Source organism: Hyperoodon ampullatus (assembly GCF_949752795.1).
Source record: "Hyperoodon ampullatus genome assembly, chromosome: 4".
Taxonomy (NCBI): domain Eukaryota; kingdom Metazoa; phylum Chordata; class Mammalia; order Artiodactyla; family Ziphiidae; genus Hyperoodon; species Hyperoodon ampullatus.
This window is the reverse complement of record NC_136917.1, coordinates 139,331,464-139,353,415: the sequence shown is the minus strand read 5'-3', so window position 1 is coordinate 139,353,415 and position 21,952 is coordinate 139,331,464. Positions and strand designations below refer to the sequence as shown.

The window sequence follows — 21,952 nt, the reverse complement described above, 5'->3', positions numbered from 1 at the left end:
TAAGGCAAAACACTCTGCCTCAAATGCATTTCCTTTGAAATCCCAACTTTTTAAGGAATGAGAAAAATATGACCTTTTATGGGATTACTTTATGGGAAAGTTTCTTAATAAAGCTAATTCTTAAATAACAGATTAACTGGAAGTGCTGGTTAAGCATTGACACAATTAAGTTATTAGAGAGGATCACAACACACCAGTCTTTCTAGAGGTTAAACTTTAGTAAAAAGACACATTTAGTGAGTCTTTCCTTTGTACCAAAATACTGTGTCCAAACAATAAAAATAAACAGACCTTTTCAAAACAAGAAATATGAAGGTAAAACTGCAGCATCAATACAATCTTATAGTTATCACTTAAAGTATTTAGAGCAAATAGTATTTTTCTACACTTTAAAAAATCACTACAGACACTGCAAATAAGGCTTATGTATTTATTTAGTGGAATACTATGTGATGATGACTGGTACGCTCTTATGTACTGTTTTCTATACCTGCTCTAACAAAATGAATTTCAATAAGGTTACATTATGGAACCTTCCAAAGCTCTTTAAATTTACAGAAAATAAGTTTTATTGGGTTTTGTAAAGACTAGATCATACAGCTTGAACAGCTTGAACAGGTTTCAGTATATGGTTACACATATACCAGAATATATTTGCTCAGTTTAAGCCCCTTGGAGGGTTGCACTTCATACCAAATTCTTTGATAGTTCCTTTGGGGGAGATTCACTATGTGAGACTTATAAAGTGTTCTTATATATGCAGACAGCCTCTTCATCACTTACCACTGTGACATATAGCCAAAAACTCATTAGTAAATAATGAGGCTAGGCTACTAAAATGTATGTAACAATTAATTTTCCTTCTTTTAATATCTTGGAGACCCACTGATGTATTGAAAGAGAAGAATTTGGCCTTCTGGTCTATTTCTTAGGAAAGGAGGCCTTAGTAGTGATGTATGGTTTTAAATGATGGCAAACATCTCTCACTCAAGCCATGCCATAGCACTGTCATATTTATTGTTGATGATTCTTACGGCAGAAGTGCAGATTAAGTCAACTGATAACACATGGGGCACTCACACTCTTTCCCCGATTTTATCTCCTACTCTTGAAGTGTTTGCCAAGTTTTAAAAACACTTTGTCATGAACATGCATGTGGTGTGCTAAAGAAAAAGAAAAGGTAAATCAGAGGGCAGCTGATGAGGATACTCTTTAAAACCCCAAAAGATATTTAACATCCTATTAAATAAATAACTTAGAAAGAAATAGAAAGGGATGAAGGCAGAATGCACAAGCATACCATACTATTTGTTTTGTTAGAACAGTTTTACACTACCATGTTTATATTTTTTAATCCTATCCAATTCTTCCATGATGCCACGCCCAAAGCTCCTTTGGTTGTGCATATGATATGACCCAAGTGCTTTCCAGTAAATGCTTGCATGTCTTACTGCTCATTGAATCATTAGGCTTGAATGAGCAATGAAAGTCTTTGATATGAGTTCGTATTCCATAAATAACTTTCCCGAAGATCATTCAACAGACTGTTCCTTGTCCTTTAAGTTCTATCTCAGAGGTTAAAAACAAAAACATAAACAAAAACTTAACCCAAAAACTCAGCCACAATATTGTTCACTTAGGAATAACTTCCATCCCATCTGATCTGCTTATATCTCAATTACAAAGCAGGACACAGAGCTAATTAAGAGAACATCATATGTCAGCAGAGAGTACAAAAACCTTCAAAGGCTTCCTTTCTTTCAACCAAGCAGATACTTGCAATGTGTCTTTTCCTTTTGAGCTACTATCTTCACGAAGAATACCAACTATGCCTGGTAAAAGAGCCTTTGGTTATACTGCATCCACAAACATTGCCTTCCTCTATGAGTGTACCACCATTGGAAGAAAATGAGCTGAGGTGTTTTTCCTTCGTGTTTTCTGTCCTCTCCTGGGAGCTCCTTTTCCATTCAATGCCACATACATTTGCCTCCCATTGTGCTGCCAGTTAAAGGATGCATAGGTATTGTATCCGTTTTCCTCAATCCTCTCCTTCAGCTTACAGTCATTGTTAAATTCTTTCTGCAAGGGAAAAACAAAATCTTTTATTCCTATGGTGATGATACTTGATTCTATTTCACACAAACCATCCAGAGAACTCCAGTTCCTGGGGTTTATTTACTGTTGCCGTCTGTACATAAGTTGTGCATTTAATACAAAACATCAACAATAGAAGTAAAACTCATAAAGACAAAACAGGTTCTACATTAGAAGGCATGTGATTTATTTTAATCTATCATCATAACCACATATTGGGGCCCTTTTAAAAAGCTGATGTGCTTTGAACATGACATGTTTAATGTTTAAGTGCCTAGAATGATTGTTAAGAAGCAAGCATTCCAGTAACAATATTTGTGATGAGCCAATGATAAAGAATGTTGTTATAATCCTTTTTTTCAGAGTAATAACTGGGGTTCCATGGGAAAAACAGAATTACAGGAAAAAAGTGGGCTTATCAAGTTTGCAAATGTTATCTACCTATAAATCCACACACATTTATAAGAAAGTGGATCTTAAAGCAAAACCATAATAGTTCTAGATAACCAAGAGGCCCTGGGATTGAGGGATGTCCCTCTCTTCCAAATACCAGATTTCTCAATTTTGTAAATTATTTACAATTTTCCATAACTTGGAATTTTGACCAATTTTACTCTGAGGTGTAGGAATAGTTGAACAGTAGGACATGAGACAACCTTGCTTTGTGAATTTCCATGTCAAAGAAACTATAAATCTGGTGACTAGCACTGCTTATATTGTATAAGCCTGAAGACTTGGATCCTGGGAAATTCCACTTTACAGACATAGTCCTTTGGCTTTGTTTCAAGTGGCCAAGTTTTTTAAGGGGATCTTTTGTGACAAAAATTGATAACTCATTCATTTTAGAAATCCAGATTCTCACTCTGGAGTTAATAACAAAGAGGAGATACCTCACTAATCTCAAAACTCTGACTTCAGAAATATCCCTTTCCCCTTATATCCAAACTAAAGCAGTTAAAAAGCTAAGGAATTGGGGCTTTTGCTCTTCTGGGTCTATCTTCTCTATGCAAACCAAGGGCATTGTAGGCATCTTTCAGCTGAAACTTCTACTAGGCAGTTCAGTTTTTCACACCTCAGCACTTTTGGACATTTTGACTAAATTCCCAATTCCTGAATGTGTGTATATTTAAATATCCAGGTTTCTGCAGGCTAGATCCTAATTTTGAACATTATCACAACTGGAATGAGCAGGTATATTTTATGTTAATGTTACCAGTTTAAGCATTGTTTTCTGGAATTTATCCTCTGTGCTTCTCTTCTATAAAAAATATTTAAATGTAATGTTCAAGTAATGACTTATTTGGTTGAAAGTAAGAAGGAAAGGTAAATTATTTAAGGTAATGATTTTAAAATAAAAATTACGCATTAGAGAAGATTTGAATCCTTAATTTAAGTTTATTTTTTTTCTATTTATTCATCTTAGTCTGTCTAAAACTGTATGTTTTTCAAAGCAGAGAGGGTTTTTTTTACATGAATAATTGTATTTTTTTCAATAAAGAAGGCGTATTTTAGAGACTACAGAAGGATTGAGGTTATTTTAGCTGATTTTATATTTGAAATGGAGCTATGTATAAGAAAGTAGGAATGGATGCTAAATTATTTTTCCTCCCGAAAATTAATTTATAGAACAATGTTTCTGAAAGTGAATTACACCTGTATCAGACCCCTCATCTCAGGTGTTTTGAATATTTAGACCATTGGTCAAATTTTTATATCAGAATCTCTGGAGGAGACCTAGGAATCTATTGTTTACAGCATTTAGGTGAATCATAAATATTAACGTTTAAAAAAAAATCTAGGCTAGAGCAAGATCTCAAAAGTAGGGTTTTGGTAGTTTAGAAAAAGGTTTTGGATTTCCTCAGGATACCAGGGAAATTTCTTCGGTTTTTAAACCATGCCCTACAAGGGCTTGTCCTCTATACTTCAGTTTTATAATCTATTTACTTAGTTCCATCTGTCAGGAGAAAACTCAGTATACAATAGTATACAGTAGACACATTGCTCAGAGGGTGAATAATGAAAATATAAGAGAGATAAGTTTCCCAAAAGGGAAGCGAGGAAAATATTCAAGAGACTAGACTATATAGTGTTGGTTTAATCAGTCCCTCTGGGTTTTTGCCTAATTGCTATTTTCAAGAAGGCTATGGAATCAATGGAAATTATGTGAAAAAAAAAGATAGGAATTATAAGAGTTTGTCACCTGATATACAGAATATATAGGATGTGTACTCATGAATTTTTTTTTTTTTTGGTATACCCTTTAAATGCAAAGTTCCTAGTCCTATTCTGCCCTGAATAGGACACTGAATTTGAGTAGATTTTTAATTTAATTTTGAATAAGCCATACTTTTTTACTCTTCCTGGTGGTAATGCAAAATTACAGTAACAGTACACTATGGTTAGAGAATGAGCTTCTTTCTGAGACAGGCTGAAAGTGGAATGCATTGGCTATGATGGGCTGAGCTACTTGGAAAGGTAGTTAGGTTAATGCATTATGCTATTCCATGCTGAAGAAATCATGTGGGACAAGGCAAACCCCGTCCTCTTGAAGTCCACAATCTACTGGGAGAAGACAGTTAACAACAAACACATTATTGAGAGAAGTATCTGATAAATGCCATTGTAGATCATTAAAATGGTATGATGTGATAGAAAGCAAATGAGCATCTACATAAGAAATAGAGAGAGAATGAAATAATCCATAAGCCTTAGATCTCAAGAAGAAGCATAGGCACAGTGTGTGAGCTGTGTTGGGATAGAAGAAAAAAGTGGGGGAATGGAAGGAAAAGTATTAAATATTTTTATGACAGTTCATTTGAGAGCTATCCATTTTTCCTTGATGTCACCTTTTTAAATAAATATACTTTATCAATTAAAAATTATTTCAGTCTTTTATTGCAATTAAAAATTTTATATTTTCTCTCTCAATCTAAATTTTTATTAACTTTTACTTTAAAGCATTGGTTTTGACTATGCATCAGTATTTCTTCAAAGAATATGTTCCTGGACCGCTTACTCAGTAATTCTTATATAAGAATTAGGGAGGGAAGGGACCTCGGCATGTTTATTGAAAAGAAAAACAAAAAATGTCTCCAAAGTGGTTATGCTGTGAACTCCCAAATGGAACCACTTTTTAAAATGGTCCATTACTCTTCTAGGCTCATTAGTAGAGCTACTTAAAATGGAAAAATTTAACTAAAATTTTTCTGACCCCTTCACCCAAAAAGCATTTATCGTAGTCAAAGAGGCTCACCCAAGGTATGCCTGACTCCCCAATTATAAGTGGATCTGATATGAATGAAATACAAAGCTATTGTAAGTCCAGACCAATGATGAAATCAATTTCCAGTGACTCTCAAATTGTGGGTACCATACCAGGAGCATTAGGGAAACCTGGGACCTTGTTAGAAATGCAAAGTCTTACAGATTTAACTGAATCAAAATCTGGGAGTGTGTTTTAACAAATCCACTGAGTGATTCTGACACTTACTTAAGTTTGAAAGCTGCTGGCCCGAGGCAGGCACTGCAATCATCCTTATACTAATCAACACAATAAGTTTATTTACACATTTTAAAGTGATATTCCCTGATACTTGCTATGGAACACAGGGATGTATGTACTCAAAGTGCTGGCTGGGTACCAGCTCCGTAACTGAATTAATCATTATTGTTTAGGTAAATAAAATTCTGCAGTTGATTGAACAGTACAGAAAATGTTGAATTTCCTGATGTGTCTCCCCATTTCTCCCCAGACTTTAACGGAATACAAAACACCCACGCCCTTGTTTTATCTTCAGCTATAACACATACACACAGAGTATGTGGTTTTCTACTCAATCCAAGATCTTCGTTTTCAATGATTCTTCCCCAAGTTGTCTGCAGCAACCATGACAATCTGACCAGATGCTTCCGTGAGAGTCTGAATGGTTAGCTCAGAGCATTCAGAATATTAGCATTCAGAGCACTGACTGATGAATGCCAGCAACAGTCTGCGTGGTAGACTAATGGGTGAACAACAGAGGAGATTACAGAGTTGGAAGAGCTGCCTTGCCAACCCTTGAAACACTGGTGACGAGCCCTCTGTGGTTCTATTTACTAGCAATAGAATGATAACAAAACTATTTAATGTCTGGGCTAAACATTGCAAAACTGTGGTAATAATTTACTGAGGTGGATTTTTCAAATAAAAGCAGAATACTTACTGAGCCATAGAGTTTCCCCTTCTTGTTCATGGCTAAATAATAGTTGCTGTTAATGGCTTTGACGGCAACAACTCCAATTTCCACTGAAGTTATCTCCAAGATACCTAAAATATACAATTCAAAAGGCTAAACTTAAAGAGTCACATAAATTTAGTTGAAAGAAAGAAAAATCAGAAGAAATTATTGTTTATTTTTTGATGCCTCCAAAATCAAAAATTAAAATAATTGGGGGAAAAAAACCCCAACCTTTTCCACTGTGCCTAAAAACACAGCAACAATATGGAAAAAAATAGTAAGTCTTTAAATGAATTCCCTTGTATTTTACTCTGCTCATATAGGGGAAAATATTGTTTTAATTAAAATGTTTCCTTTGCTAACTCTGCATTTTCAACCCCATAAATATTGAAACAGCTCTGCTCATCTTAGCCTAGGTTTCACAAAAACTTATCAGAGCACACATCTGTACTATGGTATTAAATTAAACCTATAGCATATGTCAATAATATGTCAGATTTACTTCAACCTGTAAAAACAGTGGTAAACTGTTTCTTCTTTGTAGGACTCTTAGATAAACTAAATCTCTTGGCTACATTTAACTGATAAATTTAGTTTTGGCAAATGTGTTGACATTCTGAAATACTGAGAGACTAATCCCAATATACACATTGTCTTTAAAATAGCAGAACTCTGGGTTGGGAGAAAATCCATTCGTATTTTTTAAAGTTTTAGTTTCTTGTTTCCTAGAAAGAATGAAAAACTAAGGGAATTAGGAACTGATAGACAAGAGATCTTTTCCCCTAATAAACAAGTTTTGGTTGGTGCATCTAAAGATAATTTTCTCTGAAAAGTTGGTAGGTGAACTATCTACTTAAAATGTCCACCTAGTTAAGGTTAAGGAGACCTCAGGTCCTAAACCTACTTCTTAGTTTTAAACCCTTGGGAAAGCTTTCTCAGGGCAGAGAAGCAGCAGTGTGATTAGCAAAGGTCTCTGAATCCAGACTGAATTTGAATCCTGGCTTTGCATTTAGTAGTGAATGACCACAGGAGAAGTCACTGAACTGCTTACGTCTCAATTTCATTTGCAAAATGAGCAACATATTAGTATCTCCCTTATAGTTTTGTGATGATTAAATGAAATAGTACATATAACATAATTAGAAAAATAAATTAGAAATTGCCTAGAAATTGCCTCCTTAATTATTATGAGAGGAAAGTTTTCCTCCAACAGTTATAGAGTTTGAAGCTGCTTCTTCAACAAACTGTGTAAATTCTGAACAGAACATACAAATTCCCACTGGCTTAGCCCATAAAATCTGAAAGCCAATATATGTTATCATTTATCCTGTACTTACTATCATAAAAAACACCATCCTAAATGTGGTCCACAAATTATGTTTATACTCTTCCTAGAGGGAAAGAGTGTCTTGTTCTTAAGACATGGACACCTTCTTTCCTTTCTTCACAGGTTAACAAGCCATGTCATGGTCAATAGAAATGCTTTCATGCCCCCAAAGCAAAGCTGACATCACTAGAGAGACTTGTGCCGGAACTACATGCCATAGAACATTCTGTTCCTATATTCTACAGGAAGCCTGTGACCTAACACAGCATACCTCCTCATTAATAGATCGAAACAGATCTCATTTGACAAGCTTAAACAAGGAAAGATTGTGAAGAGTGAGGGATACAGTATCTGTATTTTTTGTTTTGTTTTATTGGAGTATAGTTGATTTACAATGTTGTGTTAGTTTCAGGTATACAGCAAAGTGATTCAATTATATGTATGTCTGTGTGTCTGTGTATATGTTCTTTTTCAGATTCTTTTCAGTTATAGGTTATTACAAGATATTGAATCAGTATCTGTATTTTAAACATCCCTTTTCCTTAGACTGGTAGTTGCCCTCAAGGTACAAACACATACACACATTTATTTGCACATTTTAAAAAGTACTTTCTTGTACTTTATTTCTTTAATTCTCCTAACAGTCATCTAAGGAGGTATGATTATTCTCAATTACAGATGAAAAAAATGGATGATACTGAGGTTTTGTATCTCACAAGGTGATAAAGTGACATAGGTCTGTAATGAGGGACCCAACACCTAAGCCTCTCACTTTCAGACTATTTTGCTCTCCATCTCTGACTATTTTTCCTCTCCATCATATCTCCTGCTTCTTTCCCATTTACACAAGGGAATTCTGCTAGAAAACCAACTGACGTAATGACTCATTGAGATAATAGTCTTTAACAAATTAATATGCTTTTCCTCCCAAGGATCTGGCAGGCCACAGAGGATGATGCCTGAGTCTCAGAGAAGGAAATCTAATATACTTTATTTATGTCACAAGCAGAAGATATAGAACAAGGTAGTGATAAGAATCTGGGGCAAAATATTTAGGCTGCTATTTGCTTTGCCTGCCAAAAAGGCAAGTAAGTACTATCAGTAAATTATAAGGTGTTCCCTATGTATGCTTTTGTAACTGGAAATTGTTAGAATGAAAAAGGTTGATTTCAGCAAAGAATTAAAGATTTTTGAATGTGAACAAGAAATAGTGGGATTAAGCTATAGTAACAGACTGAGTTGGCAGAAGCAAAAATGTTCTGGTGTAATAAATATTACCAAATCTTTGATTATTTCTGAGAGTGCGCTGCACATGGTAGATCATATTTATGCTCAGAAACCCTTGGGTTTCTTTCTGCTTTACACAAAATAGGAACACAATAGTCAAAGAATTCATCAATCAATTAACCATTTTTCTTACTCTGCAATCAGTTAAAGCTAGCTTGAAAAGGTTCAGTATGCTTCAAAATAGAAAGAGGAAGACCTCGATGATTTAAGTCCTTTTGAGTCCTGAAGATGAACTTTCGGATCCACCATATGTCAGTAAGTCATAATTTGATAATCTTGTGGGTAATGGACAATGATGACATGTCTTTATTGTAAATATCTGTGAATGTGTGAGAAACTTTCTAAGGAACTCAAGTCTAGAGGACTTGCCTATTTTTTCATGAAGAATCTCTCCCATATTCTCTGTTCTTTGGTGAGGATGATCAAGTTTGCCTATAAAAGTATTTTTGGAAAGTATGTTTGACCATTGTTGGATTAATAACTTATAGTTCTATGGGTGTATAATTTGATGCAAAATTGAATGCCAACTGAAGGAAAGCCTGCCAGGGGAAAGTGAGGAACAAGGCAGGAAGCTGTTAGAAGTAAGGTTGGGGAGTTGTCAGTCTCAAGTTATCAGCCATCTTCTACAGACTCTAAGGATTTTGGCAAATATGAAATATTTAAACTAAAAATATATAACTTTTAAAAGAACATATTAGAGTAAGCCAATTTTTAAAGCAAATTCCTTTAATAATAGCAATATATTAACTTTATTTTGAATTGTATCTGAAATCTTAAATAATAAAGTTTGATAATCAATAAAACAAAAATGATTGTGACAAAAATCAGCTCCTGTTAACTGGCAAATTCTACCTAATGAGGCATCGTCACCATAGTAATGGGGAGGATTTTGCAAACTGATGAACTCCAAGTGGAAATAACCTAGACATCACAATTTTCATGTAAATCAGTTATTCTTTTAACTTTAGGGCAAGAGTTATGTTTTGATGAACCACTGAGTTGTCAGTCTGAGGATGTAGCCATTCAAAAGCATTTTTCTCAGTTTATGCTTCTCATCCTTCTCCAGAAGAGAGGGATCTGACCTGTTTTCTCTCCAGCAATTACATTTGACCAAGACTACTCTTTTTGGGCTATGATAATAAACAAGCTATCGGCCTAGATAGTAACTTTCTCCTTAAATACCTTTTCATGGATATAACAGGAGAAAGAAAGTAAAAGTCTTTTAAGAAAATGGATATATACAGGGGGGAAGTTAGATGTAAAAAATAAATGCAAAATCCCATTCTGCTCTCCTAGATAAGCAGAACATGAATATATAAATAAATCCTGGAAATTATTTGAGTAAATTAATTCTGCTAGCATGTACCTAGCACCAATGTGCAGGGCTTGTGTCAAATACATCCTCCATCTCACGATGGAGGATGAAAAAACAAACGAGACACCATCTTTACCTTCAAGGAGTTTTAAAACTGGGTAGGATAAAGACAGCAATAATTTAAGTAATTACAGCACAAAGAAAATGTATTAAGTGCTCTATTAGAAATAAAATATGTTGCCATGGCTTTAAGTAGTAAAGAAGTCATGCTGAAGAAGGTGGTTGGTATTTGAGGTGAACCTTTCAGTGGGTAGGATTTTAATAGGTGGGAATTGAAAAGTCGAGGGGAACATTTTAGGTAGAGAAAAGTGAAAGAGTAATGAAAGGCATGGAGGAAGGGAAAGAGCTCAGTGTGCGCCTGAGCCACCGTTGGCTCTCCCCACCGATTGCACTTTGTGGGGGACACTCAGTAAAAGTAAGGGTTCTGCCTCATTGAGTAGCAGTGATGCTCTCCCGGGTGAGGAATGTACTTTTTTTTTTTTAATTTTTAAAATTTATTTATTTATTTATTTGGCTGCATTGGGTCTTCATTGCTGTGCACAGGCTTTCTCTAGTTGTGGTGAGTGGGGGCTACTCTTCATTGCAGTGCGCAGGCTTCTTATTGTGGTGGCTTCTCTTGTGGCGGAGCATGGTGTCCAGGCACGTGGTCTTCAGTAGTTGTGGCTCGTGGGCTCTAGAGCTCAGGCTCAGTAGTTGTGGTGCACGGGTTTAGTTGCTCCGCGGCATGTGGGATCTTCCTGGAGCATGGCTGGAACCCGTGTCCCCTGCATTGGCAGGCGGATCCTTAACCACTGTGCCACCAGGGAAGTCCTGAGGAATATACTTTTCAAAAAATTTATTGTGAAACTTGGAAGCAGCTCAATAAATGTCAGAGCCTTATGAATTCAGAATCAGTCACATCTTACTTTTGTCTAAACATTTTAACTCAAAATAGATATTAATGTTATATATAGTTTGATAGCTTTAGTCAATGTGCTGAAACATATCATGACCAGTATAAGATGATACACAAATTCTATCCTAAGTCTCTTTCTTCCCCATGAATTGTTCAGTGGCCCGAATAGTTCTATTATATACTAATATAGAAAGACCTACGGAGTGCCTTGGCTTGTTGTCATATTTACACCGTATACCTCCGAGATTATGTGACCATACCCAATAGTGAGGGGCTAAATGGCTCCAAATATGGTATTCAGTTTAGAATCACTGTGGGCCTATCTCATTAATTGTGTATCTTTCTCAAAGAACTGTAGTAATCATAGTGGTCTTTTTAAGAAAATTATTAGAACAGTGCATAATTCATAATATGTGCTCAATATGTATTTATTGAATGAACAAATGAATCGTAAGTGGTCAGTCCAATGACTGGCTGAGGAAAGAAAAACTGGGTATTCATTAAATAATTTCTTTTTCTTTTGACAGTAATCATCTTTGTAAAATGATGAATTAGTAATTCCACATCCAAATTAAAGTTAGAGGAAATGCCAAAATGTGTGCTTCAAACAAAAGTTGGTGAATTATAAAATATAAATGCTTATTATTCCTTTTAGGTAAATTATAACAAAGGCAATGATAAGGATTGTTTTACCTATTTAAATACTTTTATCCAAAGTACTATTCTATTCTCAAAGTACTATACTATTTTAGAAAACACTTGATTTTTAGATTTCAAAAGTATTTTAGAGAAGCATACATTTTAGTCCACACAAAGGGATTCACTTCCATATAGACTAATTTTCTAGGTAGCTAAAGTTTTTCAGCTCTCAGGCTTTATTTATTTAAAAAAAAAAAAAAACTTGGCTCCTAAATCTTCAAGTTCACTCATTTCCTTGTTCATATATGGAGACTACTAGTCACAAGTTTTTTTTCTTGATGACATTAGCAATGATGGCTTTCTCTGCTGTGAAAGTACATTGCTCTCATGAGCTTCTACATTAAACTGCCAAATTAATATGTGATCTTGTTAAAATTGAATGAAAAATATGAGCAAGGTTTGGAGATTTTCTTTTCTGAGTACAGGACATGAGGCTTTATGTAGAAACCTTAGTATTTCTTTTTGATAAGCTCTCAGTTATATTCTGGAGAGTGGATATCTACACAAGTGTAATGTTAAAATTCTGGGGTAAACATAAAATATATAGCTTTAAGTCTAGAACAAACTGCATTTGTTTCATTATAGACACAAAATTAGATATTTTTATGTCTATGATGAAACATGCAATTTTTCTTATGTAGTAAAAATTATAACAGTGAATTTGCAAATAACTTAATGGAGCATAATTTTGCTTTATAAACACTAGTGTTGAAAAAATTATACAGAAATTATTTCAGCTGGTAGTTCATTTACACCCTTGAATTTGTTGACAACTTGATTCCACTCATGGTTCTTGAGCATAAAATGCTACTCTATATCTAGAAAGTCCAACAGATTCTAGGTCTGCATGATCATGTCCAGAAAAAATACAAAGAGGTTTTCAATAGCTAAATAATTGTCATCATATTAATTAGAAATATTTCAAATAATGTTTTCACCTCTCTTTAATGTGAAACAGAGCTAAATTAAGTGAAGCCTCGACACATTATGTGAACTGTTGAACTCCCACATAGCACAAAGGACTTTCCTGAACACTGTGCCGAGACTCAGTCAAACTTTACCCTGGCTTCCAGCCTCACTAGGCTGTGTCCCTAAAGGTGACTCCAGCCACCATGCTTAAGAAAACACAACGCTGCCAAACTGAATTGTTCCAGCCCCCCTTGCCAAACTATTTTCAGTAATTCTCCATTCCACTCCCTTCTGTAATGTTCCATTTCCACATAGCCACTAGTCTCTTTTTTGTCCCCCCTCTATCACTTCCCCATAATCCCCTTTTACTCCCTCTCTGTTCTCCCTTAAAAACTTCAGTCACCTTTGTCTTAGTTGGAGTTGAGCTCAATTAATACTCTAGTCTCTCTCCATTACTGCAGTAGTCTAAATAAAATCTGTCTTGTAACCTTTAACAAGCGTCTGGTGCTGGATTATTTTGTTTGTTGGTTGGTTTGACAGTTATGTGAGATTAAAAAACATCTCACAAGGATTATAGAGTAGAAAACTGTCACCAAAGTCAGGGGTAGCATATGCAAGCAAAATAGTTCACAACTGGTAAGTGTAAAAGGGAAGAAAAGTATGGCTTTTTGAAAACTGGGAGAGGAAAGTGCCTAGCTGAAAGGTAACAGAACTATGTTAGTACCTCTTAGCTTAAGGGTCCACATGCTTTACACTTGTTTGGGATTGCATATTTGCTTGGAGACCCTAGCTTAACTGTACTGAAAGAATGTCAAAATGTACCTGAGTAATTGCTGTATATTGAGAGTAACTGGAACAACAGCAACATTCGTGATATTAATTTTAATTTTGTATCAGCTACTTATTTTCCCATCTCATTTCTCTCCATCTACACCCCCTTCTCCCTCTCCATCCTATCCTATCTCTGTCTCTGTCTCTCTTACACACACACACACAAACATGATAGGCCGCTAATAACCACACACACACATTTTTTAAAAGAAATAGCAAAGTCACATTTCATGTGATGAAATTAATAGAGGAGGCACTTAGGTGTAAATGAGAGGGAAATTAGTGGTAGCTCTAAAAAGCAGAAGAACTTGGTTTAATAGCTCTGCTTCTTAACTAGCTGTGTGATCTTGGATAAGTCAAGACTCAGAGTCTTGGTTTCCTCATTTGCAAGTTGGGGCTAACTGCCTACAGCTCATAGGATTGCGTAGAGTCTCAGACAGTGGATGTTGAATAGTTATTTACTGTCTGCTGAGTCAGAGTGGTGTCAAGTTAACCAGTCTTCTACACCAGTGGTTCTAAAACTTGATCATGAACCAGAATCACCTGGAAGGCTTGTTTAAACAGATTGCTTGGATTTTTGACTTGGTAGACCTGGGGTAGGGCCAGAGAATTTAAATTTCTAGCAATTTCCTAGGCAGTGCTGATTCTGCTGGTCCAAGGACCACACAGTGTTTTATATACTACATTCAGAGACAGAGCAGGCCTTTGATATAAAAAAGCATTGACAGAAACATGTGCAGAGAAGCAAAACGACAAATGGAAATAGATGCAAATAATGGTAGCAACTTAACATCAAAGTAAAATTGTTAAAGAATGTGGAAAGAAGTACTGGGTTTTTCTTTTGCTTGTTTTTGATAGGTGTGGGATTCAACATCTGCATAACTGAGATAATGTGGATTTGGAATTCATGTACAAGTATAGTACATTGTTGTCTATAGTTAGTTTTTTGAAGACTTGCAATAAGATTATTATCAGAATCTTTATTTTCTTCTCCTCAGTAAGAGTGTGGACATGCTGGTGGAAATGTAAGTACCTTCATCTACCCCTAAAGAAGTATTTTATAGGCATTCTCATAGGGCTAATTGTGTTGACACTCTAAGAATTAAATGACTGTATGGCTCCCTTAAAATTATGCTGATGGCCAAGAAATTGCTACAGATCTGTAGGGATTCACTTGATCTCCCACCCTCTAGAATAATCTCACTACCTTTAAAGGGAAGATACAAGAGTGGGCTAATCATTGATCTAGATCTGGTCCACCTTGTACTATTATAGACTCTGGCTGCCTTTTCAGCATAATGCAGTAGAGCTATTTAGTTTTTCTATCAGCCACAGTTCTTTCAGATATCCTTGACATTCATTTAGAATTGCAGACAGAAACAAGACCTACATTAGCAGATAATCTTTACCATCCCTATATAAGGAGATATATCTTTGCCAATTTGCTACAGTACAAAATGACCTTTTACATTCTCATAGGATAAGCTCAGTGACTAGCCTGGTCTTACTGATGAATATGGTGGCAAATTCTAAAACATTTCTCAATTTAAGGCTATATTTTAATTGACCAGTATTGTAATTTAACCATTGTCATTGACCTAACATTAAAAGTATCCGAAGCAACACAATCTAGAGACTTTATTCCCTAGTTATAAATAAATTTTAAAGTGTGTTAGAGATTCATCTCATTATTTTTTATTTTTTATTTTTTTGTGGTACGCGGGCCTCTCACACTTGTGGCCTCTCCTGTTGCGGAGCACAGGCTCCGAAAGCTCAGGCTCAATGGCCATGGCTCACGGGCCTAGCCACTCGGCAGCATGTGGGATCTTCCCAGACCTGGACACGAACCTGTGTCCCCTGCATCGGCAGGCGGACTCTCAACCACTGCACCACCAGGGAAGCCCTCATTATTGTATTTTTATTACAAATGAAATGTGGCTCTGAGGTCTTCCACGATGATCATTAGTCAATAAATATTTGCAGATGGTCATCTAATGTAGCTCTTCATGACACTGTACTAGATCAATAGATTTAGTAAACTTAATATTTTCTAAGTTTTTTTCCTCACTAGCAGAGTTTTTTTGGTTGTTCATTTAACTTTATTGCACTGTGTCAGGACATAGACAATTACTAATATTGTAATAGTGCTGTGTTTTCAGACATTACTTCTGTGTTCTCAGGGTAGATTCACAATGAGACATAAATTACATGTTTCTAAGAATAAGAATTTATTTGAAATTCTTGAGAATTTTCCATAGTAAGTACTGACATAACTTTAATTTGAAAAATGAGAAAAAATTGTAAGCCTAATTTTGCATGAAATAAAGACCTAGAAAAGCTTGTGTGCCTCTGGAGATAGGAGCCCTCGCCCTACTTCCAACTAACAGTAATCCTGGAAAAAGAACACTGGAAATACTTACATGTTTGAGTCGTTTGCTGTGACCCAAGATAATTGACATTGGATCCCATTGTACAGTGGAATAAATGGTGGGAAATAACATAAAACAAAAAGAGAGGCTGATACACTCAGAATAGCCCAGCACAATGCATTTGAATGGTAGGTAATAAGGCCATAATAAGGCAGAAAGTAAATATGTAAAATATTTCTTCTTGAAAGGTAAAGTTATTTCTGTATCAGAAAATATATTTATATATAAAGTTATCAAGCTATTCCCCCCCATTTCCTTTAGTAAACAAATTCTTCAAAAAATTCTAAAATGTTAGAATTCCTGATTTCAGAATTCAGAATTCCTGATGCCTGTGCATCCAGCCACAGCCCGCTTTGGCCCTACTCTTATTATGTCTCTGGTATTTCACATTTGGGGCAAAAGCCTGAGGGAATCCTTATGTGGTTTATGTCTCCTCACTGAGCATTGGAGGGAAGGAAATTTTCTTTCTTTCCTTCTTTCTTTCTTTCTTTCTTTCTTTCTTTCTTTCTTTCTTTCTTTCTTTCTTTCTTTCTTTCTTTCTGCTATTCTGTGTAGAAAGGTTGGTCTGAATATCAACCATGTGAAAATAAGGGACAATCACTGCAATCTTATTGCTGCTGGAAAAATCTACAGACAATGCAAAATAATACTAGAAATGTGTTATGTGCTAGAAAAAGCCAAACAACTCTCTAAATTAGATCTATCAAGATAAGGAGGCTTTGGTAAGCATATCAATTGTGATATTCCTCTTCCCCATCCCCCAAAATGAGTCATCATAGATTATTTTGAGAAATATTCTTGGTTCAAACAAAACTTCTGATCAGTCTAATTTAAAGCACAGATTTTAAAGCCTCAAAATCAACTAAAATTACAAAATAAGAAAACTTCATGTCATTTATTTTAGTGAGAAAAGTTCAGGTCATTTAAGGCTTAAGAAAAAGCTAGGTCTTACAAATTGTAGAGTCAGAGAAGAGCTTGATGAAATCTAGAGATTGTCTGGTTTATCTCTTTCCCTTCTGTAATAGATGACACCAGGGGACCTAGGGATATCCAGGGACTTATCCAAGCACCTCTAAAAGATTACTTAGAGCCTGAAATAAATAGTTAGTACATGTTCTTTCTACTACAACATGAGCCTCCTATAAACATTTAAAAACTGTTGGCAGCCAGGCAAAAGTTTTCTATCTACTTAATGTTTTATAGACTAATTTATCTTGCTCATTACACAGAAACAATTCATTCTAGTTGAGCTTGACTGTATATTTTATATATAAAGGAAGAAAAAATTTAAAAGCCAACATAAAGGGTGAGAGGAATTATTTCATGACATATTTTGCTAAATGATCACCAAGTCAATATATTTACTCTACAGTTATTCTTATAAAATGTCTATCACATTTACTAAAGTTTTAATGAATTTCTTTAATACAACTAAATGTAATATAGAATATCTTTTCTCCTCAATTTAACGAAAAGCATAAGATGGGTCAGTAGAACACATCTTTTTTTTTTTTTTGAATTTTTGAATTTTATTTTATTTTTTATACAGCAGGTTCTTATTAGTTATCTATTTTATACATATTAGTGTATATATGTCAGTCGTCCCAATCTCCCAATTCATCCCACAGTAGAGCACATCTTGATGTCGGACTTCTAGTAAGAAAAAGTCTTACTTGATGCATTGAAGTGTTCACAATGTTAGCTAAGCATGAACAGTCCTGAGTAGTTTAAAATACTTAATGTAGAACATATATTAGAGTTCAAGCTCAAGGCTCACTTTGAACATGTATTTTGTAAATTTATAAAGCTTTTAGCATGATATGGAATGGTATATAATTAGTTTCTTTACTCTTTCAAAGATTCTTCCCATAGTTACTTGGGTAGTGGATAATTATAATACTAAGATATATAAACATGACTATTTAGTAAGTATATTTTTATTTGGTTATGCAAAAAGATAATTCACTTATTTATATATACTTGTCAAATTGAAACATTTATTCATTTGCCATATATAGAATCATATATTGCAATAAGGAATTCTGACTTCTGCTAAAAAGGAGAAGTTTAATCAGGATACTCAGGGAAGGTCATAGCTCTCTGGACATTGACCAAAAGGATGTCCTTTTTTGGTCAAACACCAAGGTAGAAGTGATTTTGTCTCCAAAGTTCATGAAAATGCCCTGTCACTTGCCACACAACTGGCAAAGAAAACAGATCTCTTAGGTTGGAAATAGAAGACAGCATCACATATTCATTTCTAGTCACTAGTAAAGCATACAGTCAGTATTTTGCAGAGTACACTGGAGGTAATACTTTCACAGAAATTAATATAAGGGATTTTCCTGGTACTTAAAAAAAGTATTTTGAGACAGCATAAAAATTAAAATTAAAACTTAGTGTAGGGCTTCCCTAGTGGTGCAGTGGTTGAGAGTCTGACTGCCGATGCAGGGGACGCGGGTTCATGCCCCGGTCCGGGAGGGTCCCACATGCCGTGGAGCGGCTGGGCTCGTGGGCCATGGCTGCTGAGCCTGTGCGTCCGGAGCCTGTGCTCCGCAACGAGAGGGGCAACAACAGTGAGAGGCCCGCGTACCGCAAAAAAAAAAAAAAAAAAAAAAAATCAATGCTTAAATTGGTTTAAAATAGTATACTTTTGAGAAAGAACACACACCCTTTAAGAAAAAACACAATCTATTTGACCCAAGTTTTAAAGTGAAAACTGATGGATAAGAGAATGTTATATGTAGATGCTGGTTCCAAGTAATCAACAGGACCATATAGGAGAGCTTTAAAAACTGCCGAGAGGCAAATAAGTAGAGTAATATATAATGTGTGTGTGTATAATATATATGTATTTCAGACAAGTGTTATTTCATACTCATCTTGATGCAAGTCTTAGTAAACTGTTATGAATAAAACATGCTGGGGGCTTCCCTGGTGGCACAGTGGTTGAGAGTCCGCCTGCCAATGCAGGGGACACGGGTTCGTGCCCCGGTCCGGGAGGATCCTACATGCCGCGGAGCGGCTGGACCCGTGAGCCATGGCTGCTGAGCCTGCGCGTCCGGAGCCTGTGCTCCGCAACGGGAGAGACCACAGCAGTGAGAGGCCCACGTACCACAAAAAAAAGAAAAAAGAAAAGAAAAAAAAGTAGTTTAAAACATGCTGAACTTTCAGCATTTGAGAGTAGAAAATAGATTATAACTACTATGTACTTGAGTTCTCATGCATATAAGACATGCTTTCTGGTATCCAGATTACAGGAGAAAAAACAGAGAGAGGAAACCAAAAACTAAAAGTTAACAGAGAAGAACCACAGAATTAAAATTATTCTACCGACTTGATTTTGTATATCTTGCATTCCAATACATATCTAAACCATGCTAATTGCAAATGCCTCACTGTATTCAATTAAATTTTTTTCAAAATTGTTAAAATCTTTAAAAATTTGGAAAAAGTATTCAAAGAAAAGTTATCTTAAACTTCTTTGTAGTATACTTCAGTTCAGCTGGATAAAACTCCATATATTATATTTTGAAGAACTGTTTCCACTTATGTTTATCTGACAAAATCTGAAAGCATTTCCCCCCAAAAGAAAAACTCTCAATATTATTTAATTCATATACTCAATTGCAAGAAAGTATTTGAATTGATTTGCTCAGTTCTGACTCACTTGTTTTGTCAAATAATTATTAAATTCAACTGAAATAAAATAACTAATTTATAAAATTTATGGTGAGTAAAATTTTAGAGCATGGATATAAGGTAGAGAAAAACAAAAGCTGAAAAGGACAATACAAATTTGAAAATAATTTGTCAAATTGTCATCAGATTGGCAAAACACATTTAGGTAAAGTGGTTGGTTTGTTTTTTAGCAAGTCAGGTTAATAAATTACTGGAAACATCTATAAAGAAGAATGAGCAACATTCAACAGTTTCATACCATTTAATTTTTATTGTAAATGTTTCTTCTCTCACGAATTCTAGTAGGTCAGAAAAAAATTGTGATTGTAATACAGTTGGATTTAGTACAAACTTTGAAATATTTCAGTGTATATTATTCTTGGGTAAAATTCAAAGTAAACCTTGTTTATTTGTTTTCATATAAGAATCTTTACAAATAGATGTCAAATATAGTGTCATAATTTAAGAAGGGTATATATTTTATGCCTCCATATTTACCAAAACAGACTCAGAAATTCAGGACCCATGAGACGACATACATTTCATAGTTACTGTTATTAAATAGATAGATGAATAGAAACATGTACATCTATCTTAGATAAACAAACCAGTGAGAAAAACAATTTTTTAAATTTCAAGAAACTAAAACAAAAATAGACATGCTCTTAAAAAGCTTGAAAAGTTTGATTAAACTCTGGCAGAACATGGAAATGGAACTCAAGGTTAGAACTCTCAAGAAATTTTTACTTATGGATAAGTTACAGCTGTCATGTAGCTGAACTTATTTCTTTATGCATTTTGATACAAGGACTAGGCATATTTTTATGTCAAGGAGAAGTTCAGTATGCAGATGAGAACTATGGTGAGGAAAGAGGAGAGTGCTTTTGGCTGGAGGAAGGAAGAGCCTCAAGTTGCCCTTAGTTTATTGAAAGCATGACTCTTCTATTTCTCCAAATGGGCCACATCTGTGCTGTCAGCACCTAGCCCATAGCAGATACCAAGCATATAATCATGGAACAAATTAGTAATTTATCTGAGGGAACTCATGTGCAAAGTACCAGTTTCAACTTATTTTCCTTTGGAAAGAGGAAAGGAAAGTTCTTCTCCATTGGCAAGTATTTGAGTGTGCCAACTCTACCCAGGGTACTCAGTGGGGTAAAATCAAAAGCCAGTTCATTTTCACCTTCCATGGCAGGAATTTAGAGGAATATACCACCCTCTGCACCCCTCATCCTGTCCCAATTTTTCTTCTAACCTCAGCATGGGCTCTGTCCTGAGACTGATTCCTCGCATTATTTTATGGATGTACATTCAACTCAAAGTAAAGCACAGGTACCTTGAAGGACTGATTATCAAATGCAACCCTATGAAAATCACATTGACAAATATTTGGTGCTTTCTGTATATGAAAGCCACCTACTGAGCATAGAAAGAACCACTGTGACATGTGTGTTATAGGAAGAGAAAGAATAAAATGGAGTCCCAAGAGTAAATTATTCTGCTCAGTCTTTTCCTACTAAATTCTACTCGCTTCAACCACAGCAAAAGCCAAGAACCACTCTGTTCCCTTTCCTTTCATAGGTGTACAATCATGGGAACCTGTTTTAAAAGGTTAAAAAAAGAAGTCTCCTAACCACAAAGTCTATCTCAGTCCACAACCTGGATGTTTTTTTTGCCTCAGAAACTTAGTCAAGGATGTTAAGGTAATGAGGTCTGCTGCAAATGTCCAAATATAAACAATTGCTTGCTGACTCTAAAACCCTGAGTGTTTTCATCTTGAGTGCTTAACAGCTTTCTGACATGGTGGGAGATCCTATCTTTATTCTTCTAGCCAACAAAAAGCCTTCTCATCCCTCTTTGCATTCTCAGTCAACACTTTTAAGTCTGGAGAGTTTGACAAAGTCTTTATGTTGAAAGTTAAAAGCTACTGAGAAGAGTACAACCATTTCACGCCCTTCCTCTTTCATCATCATCAGCTCCTCTTTTTATTGTTTCTCTAACATGCCAGTTGACAAAAACAGCCGCTAATAATTATGTTTGCAGTACTAGGCTATGTGATCTAATTGCACAGACTTGTGCCACATGTCTTGTCCAGTTACACAAATTTGATTTCCAGAAAGCTTCAGAGACACTTTATTAGCTGTCTTCCCACTCACAAACTTCAAGGGATGTGCACACTATACTGTGAAATGGCTGTACTTGAAAACT

The 21,952-nt window shown here is 35.3% G+C and overlaps 1 protein-coding gene across 1 annotated transcript in view; it reads right to left on the bottom strand.

Moving 5' to 3' along the window:
• Nucleotides 1-1,881: 1,881 nt before the first annotated feature.
• Nucleotides 1,882-21,952, bottom strand: part of FGF10 (fibroblast growth factor 10) — a gene marked incomplete at both ends in the record, with an annotated part of 80,995 nt that continues 60,924 nt past the window's right edge. The window contains 2 exons of the mRNA XM_079702282.1: nt 1,882-2,079; nt 6,297-6,400. Of these exons, the coding sequence (XP_079558408.1) occupies nt 1,882-2,079; nt 6,297-6,400 (302 nt within the window). The remainder of the gene's footprint in view (nt 2,080-6,296; nt 6,401-21,952) is intronic.